General features: G+C 48.6%; 1 protein-coding gene across 3 annotated transcripts in view; it reads right to left on the minus strand.

The window, feature by feature from the left end:
• The window catches only part of LOC119963817 (sideroflexin-5-like), a 277,217-nt gene that overhangs the window by 181,796 nt on the left and 67,980 nt on the right, over positions 1-27,441 (minus strand). For all 3 annotated transcript variants that reach the window (XM_038793125.1, XM_038793126.1, XM_038793124.1), the window contains exons 4-9: positions 20,714-20,740; positions 18,187-18,241; positions 15,204-15,229; positions 13,272-13,325; positions 9,147-9,203; positions 3,936-4,001 (exon numbers count right to left, since the gene is read on the minus strand). In XM_038793125.1, coding sequence (XP_038649053.1) covers positions 3,936-4,001; positions 9,147-9,203; positions 13,272-13,325; positions 15,204-15,229; positions 18,187-18,241; positions 20,714-20,740 — 285 coding nt within the window. The remainder of the gene's footprint in view (positions 1-3,935; positions 4,002-9,146; positions 9,204-13,271; positions 13,326-15,203; positions 15,230-18,186; positions 18,242-20,713; positions 20,741-27,441) is intronic.

A 27,441-nucleotide genomic window follows, 5' to 3' on the forward strand; every position in this document is an offset into this window, starting at 1 on the left:
ATTAGAAATGATGGGACCAGTTAAAGCTTCTTATTAGTTAATTCACTTATGTTGGGACTCCGGGATCTGTGGGACTGGAATTGACCACACACTTGCCCAGGGTGTTGTAACACAGACTATTTAGGGGTTAAACAAACTGATGAAAAAAATTGATAGCACGGAGTCAGAGGGAACATTCATCTCTTGCCAAGTTACATTGTCCCAGTCAGACTTTTTTTTAAATTCAGAGTATCCAATTATAATTTTTTTTCCAATTGAGGGACAATTTAGTATGGCCAAATCCACCTACCCTGCACATCTTTTGGGTCGTGGCGGTGAGACCCATGCAGACATGTAGAATGTGTAAACTCCATACCATCAGTGACCCTGAGCCGGGATCGAACCTGGGACCTCAGCGCTGTGAGGCAGTAGTGCTAACCAATGCGCCACCGTGCTGCCTATGTCCCAGTCAGACTTAAACTCATTAGTGGGAATACACAGGATGCCCCCGATTCATTGTTCTTTGAGACACTCCTTGTCTGACCAGCTATTAGCCCATTACAGAATCTGATGGCTTCTTTTCCATCAATGGGAGGTTAGTTGATAAGACTAGCATGAGTCTGCCCTTTTGTATAAACGCGAGTGTGCAATCAAACAGCCAATATAATAATGATGGGTTCACGCCTGGAAACCCCAGCAGGAAACCTTTGTTTGAGGGGTGGGTGAACCTTAGAGAGAGAGAGAGAGAAATAAAGGATCCTGTTTTGAACAGATACAGGGCAAAGCCTTTGGAAATTGATTGAGAGAGGTCACAAAAGTTGTCACTGAGGCAAGCTTTGTAAAAGGGTTCAGAACAAATTTCCCTAACAGAAAAAAAATTGCTTCATAAATGCAAATATTGCCTTTGCCTCTCTGTGTAAGTGGAACAAGAGCTGCATGTTTATTTAAAGTGCTGTTTAATTGGAACTGGTGTGCTAAGGTTAGGAAACTACATGTAATCTGTTATTGTTGGGGTTGAATTTTAAAAGTTTAAATATTGTTTTGTTTTCTTTTTTTTTAATAAAGTTTGTTTATAAAATAACCAAGCCCTATTTCATATATTATTACACCTGGAACAAATCGATCTTTCCGCACCGCCTTAAAAACTTAAAAAGGTTGTGGGGGCGATTCTCCAATATGGAGCCCAAGTGTTCGCGCCGTTGTGAATGCCGTCGCTTTTCATGACGGCACGAATCGGGCCTGGGTACGACCGATTATGCCCCCCATAGGGAGCCAGAACGGCGCTGGCGCCGCTCCAACCCGCGCATGCGTAGTTGGGCCACGTCAACCTGCGCATGTGCGGGGAACATCTTTAGCGCGCCGGCCCCGACTCAACATGGCGCCGGTGTTCAGTGGCCGGCCGCGCCAGAAAGTAGGCCCGTGGGGAGGGAAGAGGCCGGCCCACTGATCAGTGGGCCCCGATCGCGGGCCAGGCCCCATCGGAGGTCCCCCGGTGAAGGAGCCCCAAACCCCCCCCCCCCAACAGGCCGATCCCCGACCGTTCGCGCAGAGATCCTGCCGGCAGCGACCAGGGGTGAACGACGCCGGCGGGACTCTGTCGTATTGGTGTGGCTGCTCGGCCGCATCCGGGTCGGAGAACGGTGGCCCCGCCGATTCCAGTGGCCCGCGGCGCACCAGATGTGCTGGCGCAAATGCCGCCGATTCTCCGCACCTCGGAGAATCGCGCAGCGGCGTCAGGGAGTTGTAGCGCGGTTGTGTTGATTCCCTGGCCCGGCGCGGGGCTCGGAGAATCGCCCCCTGCAGCTCTGGTCCCGTCCCTCAGCCACCGTTGAGAGATGACCAGGTGTCCATAACACATGATACACACTGTGCACTGATGGTGGAGGAAGGGAATCCTTATGATGGTTGATGGGATGCCGATGAAGCAGGCCTCGTTGTCCTGGATAGCATCACGGTTCATGCATCCAGGCAAGTGCTCTCTCCATCTGTTATGCCACCTTCATTGATCTGTGCACATATACGCCCAGGTCCCTCTGATCCTATACACGTTGAAGAATTGTACCCCTTATTTGATACTGTCTCTCCATATTCTTTCTACCAAATGCATCACCTCACACTTCTCCAAATTTAACTTCTTCTGCCATTGGGATTCTCAAAGGATAGTGGAGGATTGGAATACCCAAGAATGCTGTGAATACTGGCAGTCAATTGACATTTTCAAGAATGAGATTGATAGATTTTTATTATCTTAGGTTATTGTTAGAACCCACAAGTACCTCATGGAATGGGAACAATGGAGAGTTGTGCGGTATATAAAGCCAGCCAGTTAGGCACTGGCAAGGCAGACCCAGTTGGGATCTACCATTTGATGCTCATAATAGTTACTTTAAATAAATTACGTTTCTTTGAACTACTTGGTGTGGACTCCTTCATGGCCTTATAAAAGTTATAAAGGTCCATGGATCAAAGAATGCGTAGAGTTGAGGTACAGATCAGCAGTGACCTAACTGAATGGATGAGCAGGTTGAGGGGCTCAATGGCCTCCAATGACAATGCTCAGAATGGGGGGCACGGTAGCACAGTGATTGCTTCACAGCGCCAGGGTCCCAGGTTCGATTCCCGGCTTGAGCCACTGTCTGTGCGGAGTCTGCAGGTTCTCCTCATGTCTGTGTGGGTTTCCTCTGGGTGTTCCGGTCCTCTCCCACAGTCCAAAGATGTGCAGGTTAGGTGGATGGCCCTGATAAATTGCCCTTAGTGTCCAAAAAGTTTGGATGGGATTACTGGGTTACGGTGGAGGTGTGGGCTTAGGTAGGATGCTCTTTCCAAGGGCCGGTCCAGACTAGATGGGCTGAATGGCCTCCTTTAGCACTGGAAATTCTATGATTCTATGAGAGTGCTTGGATTCTGAACTCAGCTGTACAATTCCAGTCCAATTGTAAGTAAAAGTAAACCCTCATTTCCAACAACATCTGGTTAATCTTCAACGCCAATGTTTTGTGCCTCGATTTTATCAAGTTGACTTTTGTCAGTGTTCCCCTGAAGTTTTCTCCAATCATTCCTCCTGTGCTGCAAATACACCATTCTACAGAGTTTTCTTACCCTTGCTATATAAACATAGTTCACGAAAAAACTCTCCCGCAGTGTGTGTCACCTGGCTGAGCCATTTGATTCTAAAGATCATTAACTATGTGAATCTGTGTGAACCTGATCAAAATCACCCAACTGGTGGAGGAATCAAGCTGGTTTCATGGTGTGATGAGTTTTTATCTCCAAAGTCACTTCAGTGAGAAGCTTTAGGCCTGTGCAGGTGAGGTGAATAGCGTGCAAGACCACTTTAAACTCATATCTATGTTTTTGCTAAAGTTGGTGAAAGGAGGGAAAACGTATCCCCCTGTTCAGGATTAATATTGTAGTACTAAACCAAATCTTCCTGGTTGGATAGCTTCGTAAGAAGTCTTACAACACCAGGTTAAAGTCCAGCAGGTTTGTTTCAAACACGAGCTTTCGGAGCACGGCTCCTTCTTCAGGTGAATGAGCCGTGCTCCGAAAGCTCGTGTTTGAAACAAACCTGCTGGACTTTAACCTGGTGTTGTAAGACTTCTTACTGTGCTCACCCAAGTCCAACGCCGGCATCTCAACATCATGGATAGCTTCGTCACAGCATCATACAGTACAGGAAGGAACCATTCAGCTGATTGTGCCTGTGATGGTTCAGGTCATAAAACACACTGCATCAAGAAAAATTATTTAGCCAGTTGTTATAAACTCTTGTACTGACCCTGATCCGTATTTGTTCGATCACAACAACTCCCCCCTGTTTTGTTTCAACATTTGTATTTGCTTCAGTCACACTGTGTGACCTGCAGCCCGATTAAAGTGGTTGTTGTGGAGTGTCCCACGTCTGCAGAAGCCTGAACAGATCACAACGGATGTACAGAGATGGCAAGAGTACTCACTGCTATTGAGACTGCACTGGCGACGGCTCCAATGTAACCCAAGATGAACTTAGATGCTGGAGTTGGCTGTTGAGGATGGGAAGAAGGGAGAGAACAGTTACTTTAAAGAAAGTGAAAAATGCAGCATCTGACTCTGAACTGCAACAGCAACTAATATTTATCCAGCATCTTTAACATAATGAAACGTCACAAAGCGCTGCCCAGGAGCATTATAAAATGAAATACGACAGCTCGCCACATGAGGATGTATTAGGCCAGTTCACCAAAAGTTTGGTCAAAGAGATAGTTTTAAAGCAGTGTCTTCAAGGAGGAAAACAAGGCAGAGAGGAATGTGGGGAGGCAATCCCAGTCACAGGGCCTATGCTGTTGAAGGAATGATTAATATCAAGGACGTCCAAAATTAGAAGAGCACAGATATCTTAAGAGGTGAAAAAAGAGACATGCTATCAAAGCTTTTCATCTTGCACTCATCAGGACAGCTATGCAAGATAAACTAACAGGAAAGGGAATAACAATTGCAGCGTGGCTTACTTACGCATTTTAGAAGCCACATATATTCACACACAAGATCTTGTCCTTTGCAGATTGAAGGAGAGCGAGGTTGTTGCCCTGTGCCAGCGGTACCATGGCAGCAGCGAGGTTGTTGCCCTGTGCCAGCAGTGCCATGGTGGCAGCGAAGTTGTTGCCCTGTGCTAGCGATGCCATGGTGGCAGCGAGGTTGCTGTCCCGTGCCAGCGATGCCATGGTGGCAGCGAGGTTGTTGCCCTGTGCTAGCGATGCCATGGTGGCAGCGAGGTTGTTGCCCTGTGCCAGCGATGCCATGGCAGCAGCGAGGTTGTTGCCCTGTGCCTGCGGTGCCATGGCGGCAGTGAGGTTGCTGTCCCGTGCCAGCGATGCCATGGCGGCAGTGAGGTTGCTGTCCCGTGCCAGCGATGCCATGGTGGCAGCGAGGTTGTTGCCCTGTGCCAGCGATGCCATGGCGGCAGCGAGGTTGCTGTCCCGTGCCAGCGATGCCATGGTGGCAGCGAGGTTGTTACCCTGTGCCAGCGATGCCATGGTGGCAGCGAGGTTGCTGTCCCGTGCCAGCGATGCCATAGCGGCAGCGAGGTTGTTGCTCTGTGCCAGCGATGCCATGGTGGCAGCGAGGTTGTTGCCCTGTGCCAGCGATGCCATGGTGGCAGCGAGGTTGCTGTCCCGTGCCAGCGATGCCATGGCGGCAGTGAGGTTGCTGTCCCATGCCAGCGATGCCATGGTGGCAGTGAAGTTGTTGCCCCGTGCCAACGATGCCATGCAGATCCGTCATTTGCATGGATTTGACTACGATTAACGGGTTGGACACCAGATGCTCCACCCTTCAGGTGGGAGTGAATGGGTGCAAGTATTTATGAGCGGGGCCTGGGCGCCTTGGCTGTTGAGAGGGAAATACCGGGGCAGCACAGTAGCATTGTGGATAGCACAATCGCTTCACAGCTCCAGGGTCCCAGGTTCGAATCCGGCTTGGGTCACTGTCTGTGCGGAGTCTGCACATCCTCCCCGTGTGTGCGTGGGTTTCCTCCGGGTGCTCCGGTTTCCTTCCACAGTCCAAAGATGTGCAGGTTAGGTGGATTGGCCATGATAAATTGCCCTTAGTCTCCAAAATTGCCCTCAGTGTTGGGTGGGGTTACTGGGTTATGGGGTTACTGGGTTATGGGGATAGGGTGGAGTTATTGACCTTGGGTAGGGTGCTCTTTCCAAGAGCCGGTGCAGACTCGATGGGCTGAATGGCCTCCTTCTGCACTGTAAATTCTATGAAATAGAAAGTAAGAAAACTCGCAAAACATTTTGGGCTTGCTGGGGGGGTGGACTGCATGAGTAGCGGGGAAAGACTTGGTGGCAAGTCTGTGAACTCAGGGTGTCGCCCTCGGGATCGGGGTGACCAGGCTCAGACCGTCATTGCTGCAATATGTCAATGAAACCTACCTCTTGGCCCAACTTGTCCATGCCGCCCAATTTTTACTACCGCTAGTCCCAATTGCCCACATTCGGCCCATGTCCCTCTATACCCACCCTGCCCATGTAACTGTCTAACTGCTTTTTAAAGGACAAAATTGTACCCGCCTCTACCACTGCCTTTGGCAGTTCGTTCCAGACACTCACCACCCTGTGTGTGAAAAAACTGCCCCTCTGGTCTCTTTTGTATCTCTTCCCCTCACCTTAAACCTGTGCCCTCTAGTTTTACACTCCCTTACCTTTAGGAAAAGATGTTGACCTTATGTATGCCCCTCATTATTTTATAGACCTCTATAAGATCACCCCTAAGACTCCTACACTCCAGGGAAAAAAGTCACAGTCTATCCTGCCTCTCCTTATAACTCAAACCATCAAATCCTGATAGCATCCTTGTAAATCTCTTCTGCACTCTTTCTAGTTTAATAATATCCTTCCTACAATAGGGTGACCAGAACTGAACACAGTATTCCATGTGTGGCCTTACCAATGCCTTGTACAACATCAACAAGACGTCCCAACTCCTGTATTCAATATTCTGACCAATGAAACCAAGCATGCCGAATGTCTTCTTCACCACCCTGTCCACCTGTGACTCCACTTTCCAGGAGCTATGAACCTGTACCCCTAGATCTCTTTGTTCTGTAACTCTCCCCAATTTTGTATCCAATTGGCTACCTCACCCTGGATCCCGTGAGATTTAACCTTACCCAACAATCTACCACGTGGCACCTTGTCAAAGGCCTTGCTAAAATCTATGTAGACATCGTCGACTGCACTGCCCTCATTTATCTTCTTGGTTAGTCCTTCAAAAAACTCAATCAAATTCTTGAGACATGATTTCCCACTCATAAAGCCATGCTGACTATCCCTAATCAATCCTTGCTTCTCTAAGTGCCTGTAGATCCTGTCTCTCAGGATACCTTCCAACAACTTACCCACCACAGGCATTAGACTCACCGGTCTGTAGTTCCCAGGTTTTCCCTGTGGCTTTTCTTAAACAAGGGCACAGCATTTGCTACCCTCCAATCTTCAGGCACCTCACCCGTGGCCGTCAACAATTCAAATACCTCACCTAGGGGCCACAATTTCCTCCCTAGCCTCCTGTCCTGGGATACATTTCATCAGGTACCGGGGATTTATTTACCTTGATGCACTTTAAGACTTCCAGCACCTCCTTCTCTGCAATATGTACACTCCTCAAGGCATCACCATTTATTTCCCCAAGTTCCCTAACATCCATGCCTTTTCAACAATAAATACCAATGAGAAATATTAATTTAGGATCTCACCCACCTTTTGTGGATCTGCACGTAGGTGAACTTGTAGATCCTTACTTTCTCCCTCGTTACCCTTTATGTATTTGTAAAAGCTCTTTGGATTCCGCTTTGCCTTATCTGCCAAAGCAATCTCATGTCACCTTTTTGCCCTTCTGATTTCTCTTAACTCTACTCCGTCAACCTCTATACTCTTCAAAGGATTCACTTGATCCCAACTGCCGATGCATGTCATGTCTCCTTCTTCCTTTTGACCAAGGCCTCAATATCCCCAGTCATCCAGGGTCCCCGACTTCTACCAGTCTTGCCCTTCTCTCTAACAGGAACTGTGAACCCTGGTTAATCTTTGAACAGACACCCCCATCAACTTTTGAAAGTTGCTGTCTAATACCATCAAAATTGGCTTGCTCCAATTTAGAATTGTAACTTTTGGGCCAGACCTATCATTTTCCATTGCTATCTTAAAACTAATGGAATTATGGTCACTGGTCCCAAAGTGATCCCTCACTAACACTTCTGTCAGCTGCCCTTCCTTATTCCCCAAGAGGAGGTCAAGTTTTGCTCCCTCTCTAATCGGGTCATCCACATACTGAATGAGAAATTCCTCCTGAATATACTCAACATTTTCTCCCCATCCAAGCCCCTGATGGCTGTCTCAGCCAATGCTGGGAAAGTTAAAGTCCCCAACCATTACCGCCCTATGTTTCCTGCAGCTATCTGTAATCTCCTTACATATTTGCTCCTCAATTTCCCGCTAACTATTTGGGGGCCTGTAGTACAATCCTATCAAAGTGATCTCTCCCTTCTTATTTTTCAGTTCTAACTATATAGACTCAAGTGGGCAAACCCTCAGATATATCCTCTCTTAGTACTGCCGTAACATTCTCCCCAATCATAAAACGCAACTCTCCCTCCTCTCCTATCTCCTGTTCTATCTTTTGCCTCCAATGGAACTTTGAGCTGCCAGTCCTGCCCCTCACGTAGCCATGTTTCAGTAATAGCTATAATATCCCAGTCCCATGTATCCATCCATGCCCGGAGTTCATCTGCCTTGCCCGTCAGGCCCCTTGCATTGAAATAAATGCAGTTTAATCTAGACTTCCCTTGCTCATTGCCCTGCTTTCTCAGACCATCTGTCCAGTCATGTTTTGTACACTCTCGCTGTGTTTTAGTTCTCTTAGCCTTGCTGGACCCATTCACTGAGTTCTCCACAGTCTCTGTTCTCTGTACTGTGGCCCTTTTGCCTTTACTCTTCTTCTAAACTCATAAATTGACCTCAAAACGTTACCTCTCTTAAGTTTGCCCTTGCCTTTTGATATTCAGGCTTTTAAAAGCATCACCTGATCACAAGTTCTTCAGTTGTCTCACCTCTTACTCTGTTCCGCCTTGGTGTTGTTCCAGCACTGTCGGCCTTGACCGTGCAAGTTTAATTCCTCAACGTGCGTCATGCTACATCTCAGGTACATAGTGCACGCCTGCTTGCACTCAGCAAAGAGTAACAACCATGAATCAGTATCCTTCTCATCTTTGAGAACCAGGTGGTGCATAAGAAGATAAAACTAAGAGCAGGAGTGAAAAATACAGCTCCCAAGGCTACCCCATTATTCAATAAGATCATGACTGATCTTTGACAGGAACTCCCCTTTCCCACCCTTATCTCCCGGATTCCGTTCGTAACCAAAAATCAATTAATTTCATGGTCAAATATACTCAACAACTGAGCACCTGTAGTTCTCTGGGGTAGAGAATTTGAAACGTTCACAACCCTTCTGAGTGAAGAAATTTCTAATTTCCGTCTTAAATGGTCAACCCTTATCCCGATGACCCCCAGTTCTCTCCAACCAGGGAAAATTGAGTCTCCAGCACTCTCTCAGTGCCACAAGATATTGCTCATACATGGACTTGTGTTGGAAACAATTGAACAGGTTACAATTCAAAGCCATCTCACCTTTGTTGCGTTCCTGTTTGCATAGTTCACACAGGCATTGTGACTTTGATTCAGCCACTACAAGGAAGAAAAACAAATCATCAATATCGATCCAAATTCTCAGTCAAGCGGGTGAACTACAATCCAAAGGCAACCCCTTTACAAATAAGGAAGCAATTTTGGATCCCCCCTAATGAACTTAAACAGAGCTATGCAGTCCGGCAAATTTTAGGCTCACTACCCGATCCCGACTGAGGTAGTTCATATTAGTCCGGATGACAACTGACCTCAGCAGGTTTGGTCTCAAAGAAAGTAAAACAACAAAATCAGTGTGTGTTCCTTTTCTCGATTCTTATCCGATGACCCCAAGACATCAAAAAATCAACTGTGATGGGAAAGCTTGCCAATTCGAAATGTCCAATTTTACAAAGGAATGGCCACTTCCTGCACTAGCCTCAAATTGCCTTTGTACGCAAGTCTTTCAAACTCCCTCTTGAATATACTCACGAGCTTTTGGAGCGTAGCTCCTTCATCAGGTGACGAAAGCTCCGAAAGCTAGCGATTCCAAACAAACCTGTTGGACTTTAACCTGATGTTGTAAGACTTCTTACTGTGCCCACCCCAGTCTCCACATCTTGAATATACTCAAGTCACTGAGCATCCATGATTCTCTGGAGTAGAGCATTCACTCTCGAGTGAAGAAATTTCCTCCTCAATTCAGGCTCTAATGGCTGACCTCTTGTGCTGAGAATGCGACCAGAGCACATACAACTGCATCCCAACGAGAGTCAGCACCTCCCGGAGAGCAGGAGGGGAGGGGATGACCTTTCTAAGTAAAGATAACAAACATGGATTGCATCTGCCAGTTAGGTTACATCCTCAAAGGATTCCAGTGAATTAATTAGCCGTGACCTGAATTTCATAAACCAGGCTAGTTTGGATTTAATGCCATTAATTGCTTCCTTTTTAATGGGCTTCAATGTTTTTCCGACTGTAGATGTAAGACTAATACTCCTATCATTGTTTTGATCTCTTCTCAATTGTACCACTGGAATCTCAAGTATTTACAATCATCTGTGGGTCAGCCTTTCCCTATATCTCATTTTGTTGGCTATTCTTGGATGCATTCCATTTAGTTTGCCTCATGAATATTCTGTGGCTCTGAGGCTTTCTCTTGGCCGAAGAGGTGGATAGATACCCGGTAATCAAGGGGGTTATAGGTTATCAGGGGCTGGGGGGGTGCAAATTTGATGTTACTCTCAGATCAGCCATGATTTTATTAAATGCAGGACCAGCTTCGAGGGGCTGAATGGCCTATTCCTGCTCCTTGTTTGAATATAGAACATAGAACAGTACAGCCCAGAACAGGCCCTTCAGCCCTCGATGTTGTGCCGAGCAATGATCACCCTACTCAAACCCACGTATCCACCCTATACCCGTAACCCAACAACCCCCCCCTTAACCTTACTTTTTAGGACACTACGGGCAATTTAGCATGGCCAATCCACCTAACCCGCACATCTTTGGACTGTGGGAGGAAACCGGAGCACCCGGAGGAAACCCACACACACACGGGGAGGACGTGCAGACTCCGCACAGACAGTGACCCAGCCGGGAATCGAACCTGGGACCCTGGAGCTGTGAAGCATTTATGCTAACCACCATGCTACCGTGCTGCCCGTTTGTTTGACCGTATGTAGCGAGGTTTATAAATTAGGGAAGTTCCCAAATAGTATTGCCTCCATTTTCATTTTAGCGCAGTTACTGTATATGCTCAGTACTTTTTTAAAGAAACCGTTGTTTCTTTGCTGCTCTCCGGACCCCCTATCCTCCCATCACCCCTACTTCACTTCACCTGTGCTTGCTGCCTTCTCCTCAACCTTCCACTCACCACTTCCCTCCTGCAACCCTCATGCCTCTTCTCACCCTCCTGTTTAAGCTACCATATAAAGTTCAGGGGCTGTTTAGCACAGGGCTAAATCGCTGGCTTTGAAAGCAGACCCAGGCAGGCCAGCAGCACGGTTCGATTCCCGTAACAGCCTCACCGAACAGGCGCCGGAATGTGGCGACTAGGGGCTTTTCACAGTAACTTCATTTGAAGCCTACTTGTGACAGTAAGCGATTTTCGATTCATTTCATATAAATGTGTGTAAAAGTCACATTTCTAAGAGTAAAATTTCAGCTGAAAAGTAAGGGCCGACTTTTACAGGAGTAATATTTTCCACCCTCTCTCATTGTCTCGCTATTGCAGAATTGCCAGGGGTGCTGCCGTTTTGGCCAACCCAGCCCCCAAAAAGGAACGCAAAACATATCTTTATAATTGAATTTTTAAACGTCCATGGAGACGGACAGTAATTTCTGCATACTAAATTTAAATCCATCAGAAACAAAAGGCGCATATAAATTTATACAATTCATACAGATTTTTTCATGGTCATTTGGCTTCAATAACACTACTTTCTGTCCAGCATTGTTCACCACTTAACTGGCTGGCATGCCAAAATTCATTGGTGTTTCATCCAGGTTCCCAATGTAGGCCAATCTGTAACTATTCTTTTGTTGATGTTTGGCTATAAGCTGCTGAAATGCAACAATTCTGTCGTCAAGATCTACTGGGGAGACACTGTGAAATCTTGCTTTTCCGTTGCAGTACAAAAGAAGTGTTACTCTTGATAATCTGGATGCACCATCCAGGGCTGGCTTTGAAATCTGCAATGCCTAATTTTCTTGCTTGTTTCAGGGCGAATATTCAGACGGACCCACGGGAAACTGAGACTTCATTCTGGCAATTTTTAAGGACTCATTTTCCAACTGCACCTCTTTTTCAATTCTCCTTTGCACATTTATTCTTCGGCATCGGCCCAGCTGCGTAAAGAGCTTCTCCTAATCACCAACTTTAGCGCAGGGCTAAATTGCTGGCTTTGAAAGCAGACCTAGGCAGGCCAGCAGCACGGTTCAATTCCCGTACCAGCCTCCCCGAACAGGCGCCGGAATGTGGCGACTAGGGGCTTTTCACAGTAACTTCATTTGAAGCCTACTCGTGACAATCAGCTATTTTAATTTCTTCCCCAATATCGTCGATTCTCTAGCTGCAGCTCAATTATTCGTCTGCTCTGCAACCGCAAGGTATTTTACGTTTGAACTGGGCTGTTTATCTGCTGTTCCTTCTTGATGCCACATTAGGGGGTTAAATTGGAGGGAACACAGTGGACGTCATGAGGTGGTAGCCCTGACAGTACATGTCGATGTGCGCAGCCACAAGGAGCTGAACAGCTGCTTTAAATGGGGTGTGCTATGATTCTAATCAATGAGTAGGTTTGCACTGGGGCGAGTTTGACTTCAGTGGCACGAGGGTGGTAAGTGCAAAGGCCGGGATTCTCCGACCCCGTGCCTCCGATAATTCTCCGAGCCTCGATGGGCTGAGTGCCCGCCAAGTGCGGCCGAATCCCGCTGGCGTGGGTTACGTATGGTCCCACCCGGCAGGACTTCGGGTTCTGTTTGCGGGGGCCATCCTGGTGGGGGGGGGGATCTGACCCCGGGGGGGGAGGGGGGGGGGGTCCACGGTGGCCTGGCTTGCGATCGGAGACTACCGATCGGCGGGCAGGCTAGTTCCGTAGAGGCCTATTTTACTCCGCACCGGGCCCCTGTAGGGCTCCGCCATCTTGCCCAGGGGCCGGCGCGGAGACGGGAACCCACGCAGGAACTCGCGCCGGCCGTGGCGCGCCGGCTTTCGGGCGCCGGAGCTGCAGACACCACTCCGGTGCCGCACTAGCCCTCTAGGAAGGGGTGGATCGCTGCCAATTGAGGCCCGTTGACGCCGGAGAGTTTCGCGCCACTTTTCACGCCGGCATCAGAGCTTGGCCACAGGATTGGAGAATCCAGGCAAAAGTGTTTGCATTTTCTGGTCAAAGATCGGGGTCGACCTTTGCACAAATTTGGCCACTACTCGACTATGGTATTTGCTTCAACCTCTTCTCGCGTTTTTTTGACGTTTTGAAGCATATTGACAACAGTAGCATCGGAAGGTGTTTGGAAGTGTTTGGAAGGTCAGAGTTGAAAGGTTGATCACAAGCTGGTTCTCTGCCTCTCTGAAAAGCAAGCTCTGTACACATTGATTTATTACAATGCCAAACCAGTAACCCTTACCTGCCAGAAAACAGTGGTTGCCAATGTCTGCTGAGGGAGGAGAAGGCCAATCACCTACAGAGAGCAGAAGCACTGATTAGAATATGAAGCACACTTTGGCTTGCTGAAACAATAACGGTCAGATATGGTTCAAGAGATTAGAACTCTTCTGGCTTTGGCCCACTCCTGGGGGGTTGTATTCAAGGAGAGAGAAGCATTTAAATGTTAGCAAAGTATAGGGGTCAGGGAGCAAAGCTGGATGACCACCCAGTTCACTTGGGAAGGAGTGAATGGAGCAGGAGGTGCAAGTCATTGATGAAATGAGTTTAGAGGGCAGATAGAAAAGAGGTGTGGTAAGAGTGTGGAGTAGGATTGGAAGGCAAGGGGAAGTAGAAGAAAGAGGAGAGATAACTGAATGGATGGTCCAACCTCAGTGACAAAGGAATTGATGAGCATCCCTTGTTGAAGGTGCGGTTCGAGGATACAGTGGAGAGAACTTTGAGATGATTTGCAATGGAGGAAATAAATCAGGATCTATGGACGTTTTCCTGCAATAAGGGTTCTATTCCCATATTTTAGATTTAGATTTATTATCACGTGTACCGAGGTACAGTGAAAAGTATTGTTCTGCGTACAGTCCAGGCAGATCGTACCATACATATAGAACATACGATAAATATATGAGAATATATAATGAAAATACATAACCATAGACAGCGAGTGAAGTATACAGTATATAGTGCTGCAACTGTACAGAAGATGTGTAGAAAAATCAGTTCAGTCCATAAGATCAGTTCATATCCTAAGAGGCCCATTCAGGAATTTGGTATCAGTGGGGAAGAAGCTGTTTTTAGATCTATTGGTGCGTGTTTCGGCCCAGGTGGGAAAGATCTGGTTTAGCACAGGGCTAAATCACTGGCTTTTAAAGCAGACCAAGGCAGGCCAGCAGCACGGTTCAATTCCCGTATCAGCCTCCCCGAACAGGCGGCGGAAAGTGGCGACTCGGGACTTTTCACAGTAACTTCATTTGAAGCCTACTCGTGACAATAATCGATTTTCATTTTCATTTCATTTCATCTTTATGCTGCCCCCTTTCCCAAGGCAGCGGGAACTGTAGACAGAGTCAATGAAATGAAAATGAAAATCGCTTTATTGTCATGAGTAGCCTTCAATGAAGGGGCAGCAGGGTAGCATGGTGGTTAGCATAAATGCTTCACAGCTCCAGGGTCCCAGGTTCGATTCCCGGCTGGGTCACTGTCTGTATGGAGTCTGCATGTCCTCCCCGTGTGTGTGTGGGTTTCCTCCGGGTGCTCCGGTTTCCTCCCACAGTCCAAAGATGTGCGGGTTAGGTGGATTGGCCATGCTAAATTGCCCGTAGTGTCCTAATAAACGTAAGGTTAAGGGGGGGGCTGTTGGGTTACGGGTATAGGGTGGATACGTGGGTTTGAGTAGGGTGATCATGGCTCGGCACAACATTGAGGGCTGAAGGGCCTGTTCTGTGCTGTACTGTTCTATGTTCTATGTTCTAAGTTACTGTGAAAAGCCCCTAGTCGCCACATTCCGGCGCCTGTCCGGGGAGGCTAGTACGGGAATCGAACCGTGCTGCTGGCCTGCTTGGTCTGCTTTAGAAGCCAGCGATTTAGCCCAGTGAGCTAAACAAGCCCCTAGAGTGGGAGACGGGTTCACGTGATGGACTGAGCGGTGGTCACGACTCTCTGTAGTTTCATATGGTCTTGGGCCGAGCAGTTGCCATACCAGGCTGTGATGCAGCCAGACAGGTTGCTTTCTATGGTAAATCTATAGAAATTGATACGTCTAAAGAGTATTTGGTTCTGATAATTAAGAGGTCGGCAGTAGCCCTGTGGTTCTCACCAGCTGAGCATCGAATGAAACATCAATAATATAATGCGTCAACTAGACCAATTTAACCAAGATACAACCCAAAATACTCACAATGGGGGTCCCAAAAGGAATATAACCTGCAAGAAAAAGATAGTCAGGCATTAAAACATTTTTCATCAGTTTTTCATCAGAGAGGCCTGCCAGCTCATGGGGAGACCGTATATTGAAACCTGGTGACTCCCAGCAAGCTACGGGAGAAGGACGTTGGGCACTTCAATATTGGGCATTGGATAGCCCAGTAGGGTCTGCGAAGCACTGCCCATGCTCACAACACGACTCTGTGCCCCTTGTTGCTGGGAATTGCCTGGCCCTGGGCTGCCCGGCCCTGGGTTGCTGGCCCTGGGATGCTTGTCCCTGGGTTGCCTGGCCCTGGGTTGCCTGGCCCTGGGTTGCTACCCCTGGGATGCTTGGCCCTGGGTTGCCTGGCCCTGGGTTGCCTGGCCCTGGGTTGCCTGGCCCTGGGCTGTCCGGTCCTGGGTTGCTGGCCCTGGGATGCTTGTCCCTGGGTTGCCTGGCCCTGGGTTGCCTGGCACTGGGTTGCCTGGCCCTGGGTTGCCTGGCCCTGGGTTGCTGGCCCTGGGATGCTTAGCCCTGGGTTGCCTGGCCCTGGGTTGCCTGGCCCTGGGTTGCCTGGCCCTGGGTTGCCTGGCCATGGGCTGTCCGGTCCTGGACTGTCTGGCCATGGGGTTTCCCAACCCACTTCGAGGGCACTGGCCCCTTTAGTGGCAACTGCAGCCTCAGTAATGGCAAACACTAGCGGGGGCGCCAATAAGCTGCAAGCATCCAAATGAGGCAAGAAGCGGGGGCAGCCTTAATTCAGATGAGAACCCGGGCCAATTAATGAGCACATATGTGCACATGCCAACCCAGGTTCAATCACAGGAAGAAGTGGTGTTGCCTCTTCCCTTCGCAACAGAGATGGGACTTTTGATTTGACACAAAATCCAGTTCAGGGCAAAAACTCCTGGAGTCTGTGTGTTAAAGGGGACAGTAACTCTCGGGGTCAGTGTGTTAAAGGGGACAGTAACTCTCAGGGTCAGTGCGTTAAAGGGGACAGTAACTCTCGGGGTCAGTGTGTTAAAGGGGACAGTAACTCTCGGGGTCAGTGTGTTAAAGGGGACAGTAACTCTCGGGGTCAGTGTGTTAAAGGGGACAGTAACTCTCGGGGTCTGTGTGTTAAAGGGGTCAGTAACTCTCGGGGTCAGTGTGTTAAAGGGGACAGTAACTCTCGGGGTCAGTGTGTTAAAGGGGACAGTAACTCTCGGGGTCAGTGTGTTAAAGGGGACAGTAACTCTCGGGGTCAGTGTGTTAAAGGGGACAGTAACTCTCGGGCTCAGTGTGTTAAAGGGGACAGTAACTCTCGGGGTCAGTGTGTTAAAGGGGACAGTAACTCTCGGGGTCAGTGTGTTAAAGGGGACAGTAACTCTCGGGGTCAGTGTGTTAAAGGGGACAGTAACTCTCGGGGTCAGTGTGTTAAAGGGGACAGTAACTCTCGGGGTCAGTGTGTTAAAGGGGACAGTAACTCTCGGGGTCAGTGTGTTAAAGGGGACAGTAACTCTCGGGGTCAGTGTGTTAAAGGGGACAGTAACTCTCGGGGTCAGTGTGTTAAAGGGGACAGTAACTCTCGGGGTCAGTGTGTTAAAGGGGACAGTGACTCTCGGGCTCAGTGTGTTAAAGGGGACAGTAACTCTCGGGGTCAGCGTGTTAAAGGAGACAGTAATTCTCGGGGTCAGTGTGTTAAAGGAGACAGTAACTCTCGGGGTCAGTGTGTTAAAGGGGACAGTAACTCTCGGGGTCAGTGTGTTAAAGGGCACAGTAACTCTCAGGCTCAGTGTGTTAAAGGGGACAGTAACTCTCGGGGTCAGCGTGTTAAAGGGGACAGTAACTCTCGGGGTCAGTGTGTTAAAGGGCACAGTAACTCTCAGGCTCAGTGTGTTAAAGGGGCAGTAACTCTCGGGGTCAGTGTGTTAAAGGGGACAGTAACTCTCGGGGTCAGTGTGCTGGAGTAGACTGCCATCGGCACTGAGACCCCATAGTCTTAGAGTCTCAGATCTAAAACAGTGTTCTCCTTAATTACTGAACAAAATGTTAAACATTGCCATCAGACACACTGCTGACCTCAGCATCTCTGCTAAACATCTAACAATTACAAGGAACTTCAACAAATATTAACTTGTTTTTTTCCTTCAGTATCCTTTTCTTTTGGACTATGTTTGTTTCACCATGAAATGAATTGAACCGGAAAGATTTACAGCATTAAAGTCAATTTGGCCCATGGTGTCCGTACCAGATCTTGGTAGATTGCCAAAACGATCCCCACTGCCGCACTCCCTAACTGTAACTCTGCATCAATTCCGTACTTCCCAAGGTGCTTCATAAAGAAATGAGAGAAATGATGCTTCTGGACAGAATCAGGCCTGGTTGAGATACTCTGACAATGAAATAGCCTGACTACTGAGTGAGTATAGATTGGCTCCCCCAGCACAAATCAGCATCTTTCAGTGAGGTGTGGAGAAATTGTGGTGCTCGGCCTGATTCTGATCCACGCTGTTGTGTGGGTTGATGGTGGAGAGGAGGAAGCAAGAAATGTTTCTGAGCTATTAAGGGGCACAGATTGGGTGGATTGAGAAATACTAAGAGGCAGAGTCTAAAATTTTCAGCCTTTTAGGAGGGGATTTAGAAAATACTTCTTGTGCACAAGAGTTTGGTGGAAAGTTGGAGCTCTCTTCCACAAACAATTGATGCTCGATCAATTGTTAATTTTAAAATGGAGATCAATAGATTTCTGTTTACAGCTGCCACTTAATATAGGATATAGGGCAATGGCAGGTATATGTAGTTAGGTGACAGATCGGCCATGATGGGGGAAACAGGCTGGAGGGGTGAACTGACTGCTCTTTGGAAGGGGGCTGGGAGAGGTTTTGAACCCAATGGGAGAACACTGCTGGCAGAGGGGCGTAGGAGAGAGAAGGAAGGAATTGTCGAATGAGGGGCAAGGACAGAAATAGCTGTTGCAAATCTTTAAAAAAGATACCCGACATCCTGAAAGGCATCAACATCTTCTCGTTGGTGTCTGGGTGCAAAACAGCCTGAAAACAAATCAAAATAAAAGACTGTAGGAGTACACTTTATTAGACATCATTCAATATGAGGGGAGATGACAGTGTAATGGTCATGGTCACTGGACAAGTAACCCAGAGGCCCAGGCTAATACTCTGGGGACACGGGTTCAAATCGCACCACGGCAGACGGTGGAATTTAACTTTTATATTAATAACAAATCTGGAAATGAAAGCCAGTAATGGTGACCATGAAACTATCACTGATTGACTCCAGCAATTTGGTTGACTCTTAACTTCCCTACTGCCCTCTGAAATGGCCTCGCAAGCCTCTCAGTTCAATGGCAATTAGGGATGCGCAACAAATGCTGACCGAGCCAGCGATGCCCACATCCCATGCATGTCAGAATGGAGGACAATTTAATATTACACCAGTATGGTGTCGTAGGCTGGACTACCACCTGATTGCATCTCAGTACACTTAAATGTTGGTTTGTGTTCCCAGGTTGTTTTCGGATTTGGTCCCTGCTGATAGTTGATCTCGATCACCCTCGTGATGGGATGTCACCTGTCATGGATTTTCAGGTAGACAATTGGTGTTCAACATAAAAAGTCAAAGTGAAAATCCGGGTGGTGGTTCAACCAGCCTGCTGACAAACACTTAATTATTCTCGAAGAACATTCATCGTCGGAGTACAGTCTTCACAGGAGTGAAGGGTAGAAACCAGGCTTTCCAGGTAGCAAAGTGGAATATGATGGTCAGGTACAACTTTCACTCCCAGTTTGCTGACTTCATCATCTTCATTGTGTGGCTATAGGAAGGTACAGAGTGCAGAACTTGTATATCCTCTGCAACAGTTATTCATAGCTGAGCCCTTCTTCTGCAACATCTAATGTCCAAGCATTTTCCTTGGATTGGATACTTGTCACACCGTCCCTGACACAAGGAGGTTCATGACCTGGGAACATGGGCTTAGTGGTGATGGGTAGGTGGGTGGGGGGCATTTATTCGTCCATGGATAACATTTCTTGCCCTTTCCCAAATGCCCTTAAAAAGGTGGAGAATGAACTGCTGCAGTCCATGTAATATAGCTACACCTACAGCATAGTTAGGGAGGGATTTCCAGGATTTTGACCCAGCGATAGTGAAGGAACGGCGACATATTTCCAAGTCAGGATGGTGAGTGACTTGGAGGTGAACCACAAAGTGGTGGTGTTCCAATCACTTGTTGCCCTTGTTAGAGGCCATGTATTTGGTCGGTACTGTCAAAGGAACCATTGTGAGTTCCTGAGGTGCATCTTGTAGATGGTACACATGGCTACTACTGTGCGTCAGTGATAGAGAGAGTGAATATTGAAGGTGGTGGATGGGGCACCAATCAAGTGGGTTACTTTTCCTGGATGGTGTTGAGTTTCTTGAGTGTTGTTGGAGCTGCATTCATCCAGGCAAGTGGGGAGTGTTCCATCACACTCCTCACTTGTGCTGTGTAGATGGTGGACAGGCTTTGGGGAGTCAGAAGGTGAGTTACTTGCCGCAGAATTCCCAACCTCTGACTTCCTCTTGTGACCACAGTGTTCACATGGCTGCTCCCGTTCAGTTTCTCGTCAATGGTAACCCCCCCAGGATATTGATAGTGGGGAATTCAGCGACAGTATTGCCATCGAATGTCAAAGAGGTGGGGTGGCTTGATCCTTTCCCATTGGAGAGGGTTAATACCTTGCACTTGTGTGATGCAAATGCTACTTGCCACTTCCCATCCCAAGGCTGAATATTGTCCAGGTCTTTCTGCAAATGGACACGGATTGCTTCCGTATTCAAAATGTCACGAATGGTGCTAAACACTGCATAATCATCAGCGAACATTCCCACTTCTAATCTTATCATGGAGGGAAAGTCATTGATGAAGCGGCTGAAGATGTTCGGGCCTAGGACACAACCCTGAGGAACTACCCTGAGAAAACTGATTATAGCTAATCCAAGGGATTCAAAAAGCCTTTCCGCAATTTTTAAAATTTAGATTTGGGATGTGTGGGGCGCAAATCCAATTGAGTGGCTTGGCAGACCACTTCAGAAAGCAGTTAAATCAGCCATGTTGAGCGGTGAGTGGAGTCACAGAAAAGTCCAGACTGCATAACAATGGCTGGTTTTCTTCCCTGAAGACTACCAGTGAACCGGTGGATATTTTACGGCTTCACGGCCACTTTTATTTCCAAATCTTTTTTTTTTTGAAAACACTAAATTCAAATTTTCTATCTGTCGTGGTGACATCTGAGCTCATATTCTCTGGAATATTCATCCAATAATCCAACAAGAACCAAACATGGAAGCAGAGTTCAAGCTCTGGAAAATAACGCTTTCCCATGGAGTGATCAACCACTGACAGAAACGGAGCGCACAAAGGATGACGAAACATAAACTACTTCACATAATTCAACTGGAGATGTAGAATTATTGATAAAGTGGTACAATACTTCACGATTATTGAAAGAAGAAACATTTACCTGTCGAATCTTCTGTGCCTCCCAAAGCTGAAATAGAGAGGTAAAAGAGAGGAATTGTTAGTGGAGGTGGTACAATGACACTGGAGCTCAGTGCACAGTGTGGTAACGAAAACTTTCATTCTCAGTCTTGGCTGAGTGGGTTCATTTTAGCTGGGTCAGACTGTTGGCAGTCAACACACCTCAGGCGAGGGGCAAGGTTCAGTAACCTCAGCCGGTACAATAATTGAACCCGTGCCGTTGGCGGTGCTCCCCGCATAACGAACTAGCCAACTGAGCTAACCGAAACTCCAGGATCGGCATGTGCACTCAAAAGGTGAAAGACATCTCTTTCCTGGCCCACAGGGAGCCATCAATCCCACTTTGAAACTTGACCCTACCAATATTTCACTAATCCCTCCCTCCGGAGGTCCATTAATTTGTTTTTCTTATTGCTCGTCACATTTTGGGGCACTCTACTTGGAGCCACTGTTGCCAAATGTGCAAATAGTCATGGTTGAGACGTGATGGGAATATATATATATATATATATATACACGTCAATTAGACGATTTTATAAAGTGATTTTTTTTTTCTGTGTTAAAATTGGAAAATTGCTGATTTAACAACATGCCTTGCAACAGTTTCAAAGAAGCAATGGCCATAGGGATGTTGAGTATGTTCCAGCTAACTCTGAACAAAGGACAACCTTTGCAGGTCTCAGACGTTAAGCTTGGCCAAAGCATTAGCAGTCCTAACACAATGGATTTGAGAAAGATAGCGTCAATTTGTGAAGTCAACACCAGCGTCTCCAAAAACAAAAGGAATCCCGATTCCAATTAGAATTTAGAATTTAGAACAGTACAGCACAGAACAGGCCCTTCAGCCCTCGATGTTGTGCCGAGCAATGATCACCCTACTCAAACTCACGTATCTACCCTATACCCGTAACCCAACAACCCCCCCTTAATCTTACTTTTTAGGACACTACGGGCAATTTAGCATGGCCAATCCACCTAACCCCGCACATCTTTGGACTGTGGGAGGAAACCGGAGCACCCGGAGGAAACCCACGCACACACGGGGAGGACGTGCAGACTCCGCACAGACAGTGACCCAGCGGAGAATCGAACCTGGGACCCTGGTGCTGTGAAGCATTGATGCTAACCACTGTGCTACCGTGCTGCCCTTATTAAACCTCACGATTCCAGTCATCCTGTGACCAATATGGAGGAGGCTTGTCATATGAGCTCCTCCAGGCTGCACTGTGATATCGTCTGTTGGAACTGAATTCTGGCAGCTACTGATTTTATCATTAAGCAAGGGCAGCGGAAAGAATTCAAATCCTCATCAAACCTGCCAACTGGAACCTCGGAACTCGTGCCGCCCACGCTAATTCATTCTCCCGGCCTTCTCCTGTCGTGCGAATCTCACTTTGGGAAGATGGAGCAGTCTACAACCGGTCAACCTCCCCTCGGAAGGAACATTCCAGCTGACCTTTGATTCTGGACTCTGGACACATGCAGGGTGAATTTAACGGAAATATTTCCAAGTTCATTTTCAGGGAGTTTCAGTTCCCCATCGCTATCAAATGCCACTTTAGTCACTTTTTGGCCTCTGATGTGATAAATGAAAACCACTATAGCACCTTTTCTTGAGGTCTCAAAGCACCTTGCAACCAATGAAGCACCTTCTGAGATGTATTCACTTCCTGCAAATACGAAATGCAGCAGACAGGCAATTTTCACATCACAAACTCCCACAAACAGCGCTGTGATAACCACCAGGTCATCTGTTTCAGCAATGTTGCTTGAAGCATAAATATTGGTCAGGAAAGCAGGGAGAACTCCCCAGTTCTTCTTCAATCTCGTGCTTTGGAGTCTTTTACCTTTACTTGGGAGGGCCTCAGTTTAACCTCACACCTGAAAGATGGCACCTCCGACAGTACAGCACTCTCTCAAATGAAATGAAATGAAATGAAAATCGCTTATTGTCACGAGTAGGCTTCAATGAAGTTACTGTGAAAAGCCCCTAGTCGCCACATTCCGGCGCCTGTTCGGGGAGGCTGGTACGGGAATTGAACCCACGCTGCTGGCCTGCCTTGGTCTGCTTTAAAAGCCAGCGATTTACATCACCCAAATGATGGGCAAACCCTCCGGAAATAGACAGAGCGCACAGGTCGCTCCGGCCCAAGCCCAAAGCCGGGGACCAGCCCAGAGCAATTATTGCAAAGCTGCACCGGTTCCAAGACCGGGAGAGAATCCTAAAGTGGGCCCAGCAAACGAAACAGAGCACGTGGGAAGGACATTGGGGCGGACCTGGCCAAAAAAAGGGCTGAATTCAACAAACGCAAAATCAGCACTGCACAAAAGCAAGGTAAAATTTGGGATGTTATTCCCGGCCAAACCCTGGGTAACATTTGAGCGGAAAGAGCTGTATTTTAACACCCCAGCGGCGGCTGATGAGTTCGTTAGAGCAAACAAACTGGGGGAGGAGCACACGCAACCGCAATGAAAGACATGGGGACGGAACAGGAAGGGGAAACCAGAACAAAGAACGGAGGACAGACCGCAAACAAGGACAATGGACTCATGAACTGTGCACATGCGTGTTAAGCATGCCGCTGTTCAGAGAGACCTGGGTGTGCTAGTGCATGAGTCACAGAAGGTTGGTTTACAAGTGCAACAGGTGATTAAGAAGGCAAATGGAATTTTGTCCTTCATTGCTAGAGGGATGGAGTTTAAGACTAGGGAGGTTATATTGCAATTGTATAAGGTGTTAGTGCGGCCACACCTGGAGTATTGTGTTCAGTTTTGGTCTCCTTACTTGAGAAAGGACGTACTGGCGCTGGAGGGTGTGCAGAGGAGATTCACTAGGTTAATCCCAGAGCTGAAGGGGTTGGATTATGAGGAGAGGTTGAGTAGACTGGGACTGTACTCGTTGGAATTTAGAAGGATGAGGGGGGATCTTATAGAAACATTTAAAATTATGAAGGGAATAGATAGGATAGATGCGGGCAGGTTGTTTCCACTGGCGGGTGACAGCAGAACTAGGGGGCATAGCCTCAAAATAAGGGGAAGTAGATTTAGGACTGAGTTTAGGAGGAACTTCTTCACCCAAAGGGTTGTGAATCTATGGAATTCCTTGCCCAGTGAAGCAGTTGAGGCTCCTTCATTACATGTTTTTAAGGTAAAGATAGATAGTTTTTTGAAGAATAAAGGGATTAAGGGTTATGGTGTTCGGGCCGGAAAGTGGAGCTGAGTCCACAAAAGATCAGCCATGATCTAATTGAATGGCGGAGCAGGCTCGAGGGGCCAGATGGCCTACTCCTGCTCCTAGTTCTTATGTTCTTATGTTCTTATGCCTTACGCGGGACTGTGCTGTCTTGTCTCAGAGCTTGTCTTCTCCCTCAATGCAATGAGGGGGAATGGAGCGAGGGAAATGAGGGTGAGGAAAGCAAACAGAAGGGCGAGACAAGTGCCAGTAGGAGAAAGGATTAACAGGGCCAGAACTGGGCAAATACTGGGAGGAGGGTCACCGTACTAGCGAGGAAGGCCAGCACGGGAGGGCAGGAAGGAAGGAGGGCCGCGACGCCCATCTCAGGGGGGAGGGAGCGCCTGGCATAAAGAGGCGAGGGGAGGCAAAAGGGGGGGGGGGGAGAACGCGGGGGGGGGGGGAAACAAAGGGACAGGGGCTGGGGGGGGAGGAGAGGAATCTGGGGGAGAACGCAGAACAAAAGAGAAGCAAAGAGAAGGGTGAGATAATGAAGCAGTACAGACATAGGCCTCGGCGGGTAGGGAGCAGGGCGAGGAACCAAAAGGGCACCGCAAACAGCCACTCGAGAGGGGCATCAGGGCGGAGGGAGACCCCGGAGCGCAGGGACTCATCCGTGTGGCGTACACACAGCTGGTGGCCACATTGGGTGCTCCCTGGGCAAAGGAAAACCCCTGAGCACTGGCGCCCGACCCCATGGTGAGAGCGGTGACCCTGGCCTTTTTGGACGGCCCCCTAGCAAAGGGGAGCCCCGGGGTACAGGGGCGCGTCCACTGTGTCAGTATGGGTGATCCCACAGGACCGGGGGATCAGTAACCCCCCACCAGGATTGTTACCTGAAATATAAGGGGACTCAACGGCCCAGTGAAAAGATCCAGGGCGAGATTCTCCACAAATGTGGAGAATCGTAAAGGCTGCCGTGGGACAGGCCATGACCCACGGCAGCCTTCACGCCCACTTCCGGGGCCGATTCTCCCCCCCGGGCGGGGCTAGGAGCGCGGCCCCGTGCGTCACGGCGGCGCGGCCTTGACAACGGTCGTCAAGGCCGCACGTCAAGCGTCACGCCGGCTGACGCGGCCGATGATGTCGGCCACGCATGCGCAGGTTGGACAACGCCAACCCACGCATGCGTAGTTGCCGTCTTTTCCCTCAGCCGCCCCGCAAGACGTGGCGGCTTGATCTTGCGGGGCGGCGGAGGGAAAAGAGTCCGTCCGTTATGGACGCACAGCCCGCCATCGGTGGGCACCGATCGCAGGCCTATGCCCCCCTTGGCACGGCCGTGCCAGTCAGGCCCCCAGATGCCCCAAACGGGCATCTGATACCCGTTTCACGACGGCAGCGAGCAGGTGTATTTGCTGCCATGTTGTAACGGGTGTGAAGGCCCGGCCGCTCGGCCCATCGGCCTCGGAGAAACGGCGAGCGGCGATTCGTGGCGTGTGTGGGGGGGGGGGGGGGGGGGAGGGGAGAGAATAGCGGGAGGTCGTGAAAAATGTCGGGAGGCCCTCCCGCTATTCTCCCACCCGGCCTGGGGAGCGGAGAATCACGCCCCCAGAGTCTTCACCCACCTAAGAATCCTAAAAGCCGACATAATCTACCTACAAGAGACGCACCTGAGAGAGAAGGACCGACTGCTGGTCAGGAAGAGGTGGGAGGGACAGGCATACCACTCATGCTATGGGTCGAGGGCTAGGAGGGGTGGCAATATTAATTAGCAAATGGATGAGGTTTACGGGAGCCAAGACAATTACGCATCAATTAGGGGAAGGTATGTCATGGGCAGCGGTGTCCTGGAAGGGGCACCTGTCGTACTGATAAATGTGGGACAACACAGAATTCATAAAGAAGACCATGGCGGAAATCCCCGACCTTGACACACACCGACTGATTATGGGGGGGGCGACTTTAACTGCGTGCTGGACCCACTGACTGACCGATCAAACCCCAGAACGGGGAAAACGTCTCGCACGGTTAGGGAGCTAGGGGCCTTCATGGAACAGATGGGGGCGGTGGACCCTTGGAGGTTCCTGCACCTGGGAGAAAAGGAGTTGTCGTTCTTTTCGCAGGTGCACAAGGTATACACCCGTATCGACTTATTTGCAGTGGGGAAATCGGTGCTTCCAGCTACTCCGTGATCGTTATCTTCGACTACGCTCCACACTATATGGATGTGAGGTTGGAGACAGGCCGGGCCCAGCCCCGTGGAGGCTGGACACGGACCTCCTGGCCGACAAGTGAAAAGCAGCCTATGGTCACCTGTGCTCAAAATTCTTATCCGGAGCCCATGATCCCGAGTTTTAGACTATCCGGCTGAGGGAAACAGTCTCTCAGCATCTTGTCGAGCCTCTTCAGAATTTTATATATTTCAATGAGACCACCTCGCATTCTTTTCAACTTTAGAGAGCAGAGCCCAATTTTAGTTCAGCTACTTCCAACATTATTTACTCTATTCAAGGGGGCTCTCTTTGAGGATTTTCCCCGAGGACTCATTTTTGATATTCAGGCCCTCCTTTTTTACTATCACTAACTCCATTATTAGGTGTAGCAGTCATCCTGCATTTGTGTTGAATTTCGTTTCAGGGTTTCTTTCTTTAAATAGGCAAGATAACAGAATGGAAAGACTTTATAATGCATAGCTCACCCAATCTCAAGACAAGGGTTAATCAGATCAAAACAAAATGCTAGATTATAAACTTATTTTGCAAAGTGACACCTTCATTTGGCAATATATGGATTGTGCAACAGTGACTCAAACAAAACCAGAACAGAGGAACCAGATGGAAAATGAGTAGCAGCAGTTTTCATTATAACCACTCTTAACAAATACTCAAGGACAGCATTAGCTTTCCCTTTCTTTGCCTTCTATTGCTGTCTGGGGCATGGCCCTATTGCTGTCTGGGGCATGGACCTATTGCTGTCTGGGGCATGGACCTATTGCTGTCTGGGGCATGGACCTATTGCTGTCTGGGGCATGGCCCTATTGCTGTCTGGGACATGGACCTATTGCTGTCTGGGGCATGGACCTATTGCTGTCTGGGGCATGGACCTATTGCTGTCTGGGGCATGGACCTATTGCTGTCTGGGGCATGGACCTATTACTGTCTGGGGCATGGACCTATTGCTGTCTGGGGCATGGACCTATTGCTGTCTGGGGCATGGACCTATTGCTGTCTGGGGCATGGACCTATTGCTGTCTGGGGCATGGACCTATTGCTGTCTGGGGCATGGACCTATTGCTGTCTGGGGCATGGACCTATTGCTGTCTGGGGCATGGACCTATTGCTGTCTGGGGCATGGACCTATTGCTGTCTGGGGCATGGACCCATTGCTGTCTGGGGCATGGCCCTATTGCTGTCTGGGACATGGACCTATTGCTGTCTGGGGCATGGACCTATTGCTGTCTGGGACATGGACCTATTGCTGTCTGGGACATGGACCTATTGCTGTCTGGGGCATGGCCCTATTGCTGTCTGGGGCATGGC

The sequence above is a fragment of the Scyliorhinus canicula genome, chromosome 3 (assembly GCF_902713615.1).
Source record: "Scyliorhinus canicula chromosome 3, sScyCan1.1, whole genome shotgun sequence".
In the NCBI taxonomy this organism is placed as follows: Eukaryota; Metazoa; Chordata; class Chondrichthyes; order Carcharhiniformes; family Scyliorhinidae; genus Scyliorhinus; species Scyliorhinus canicula.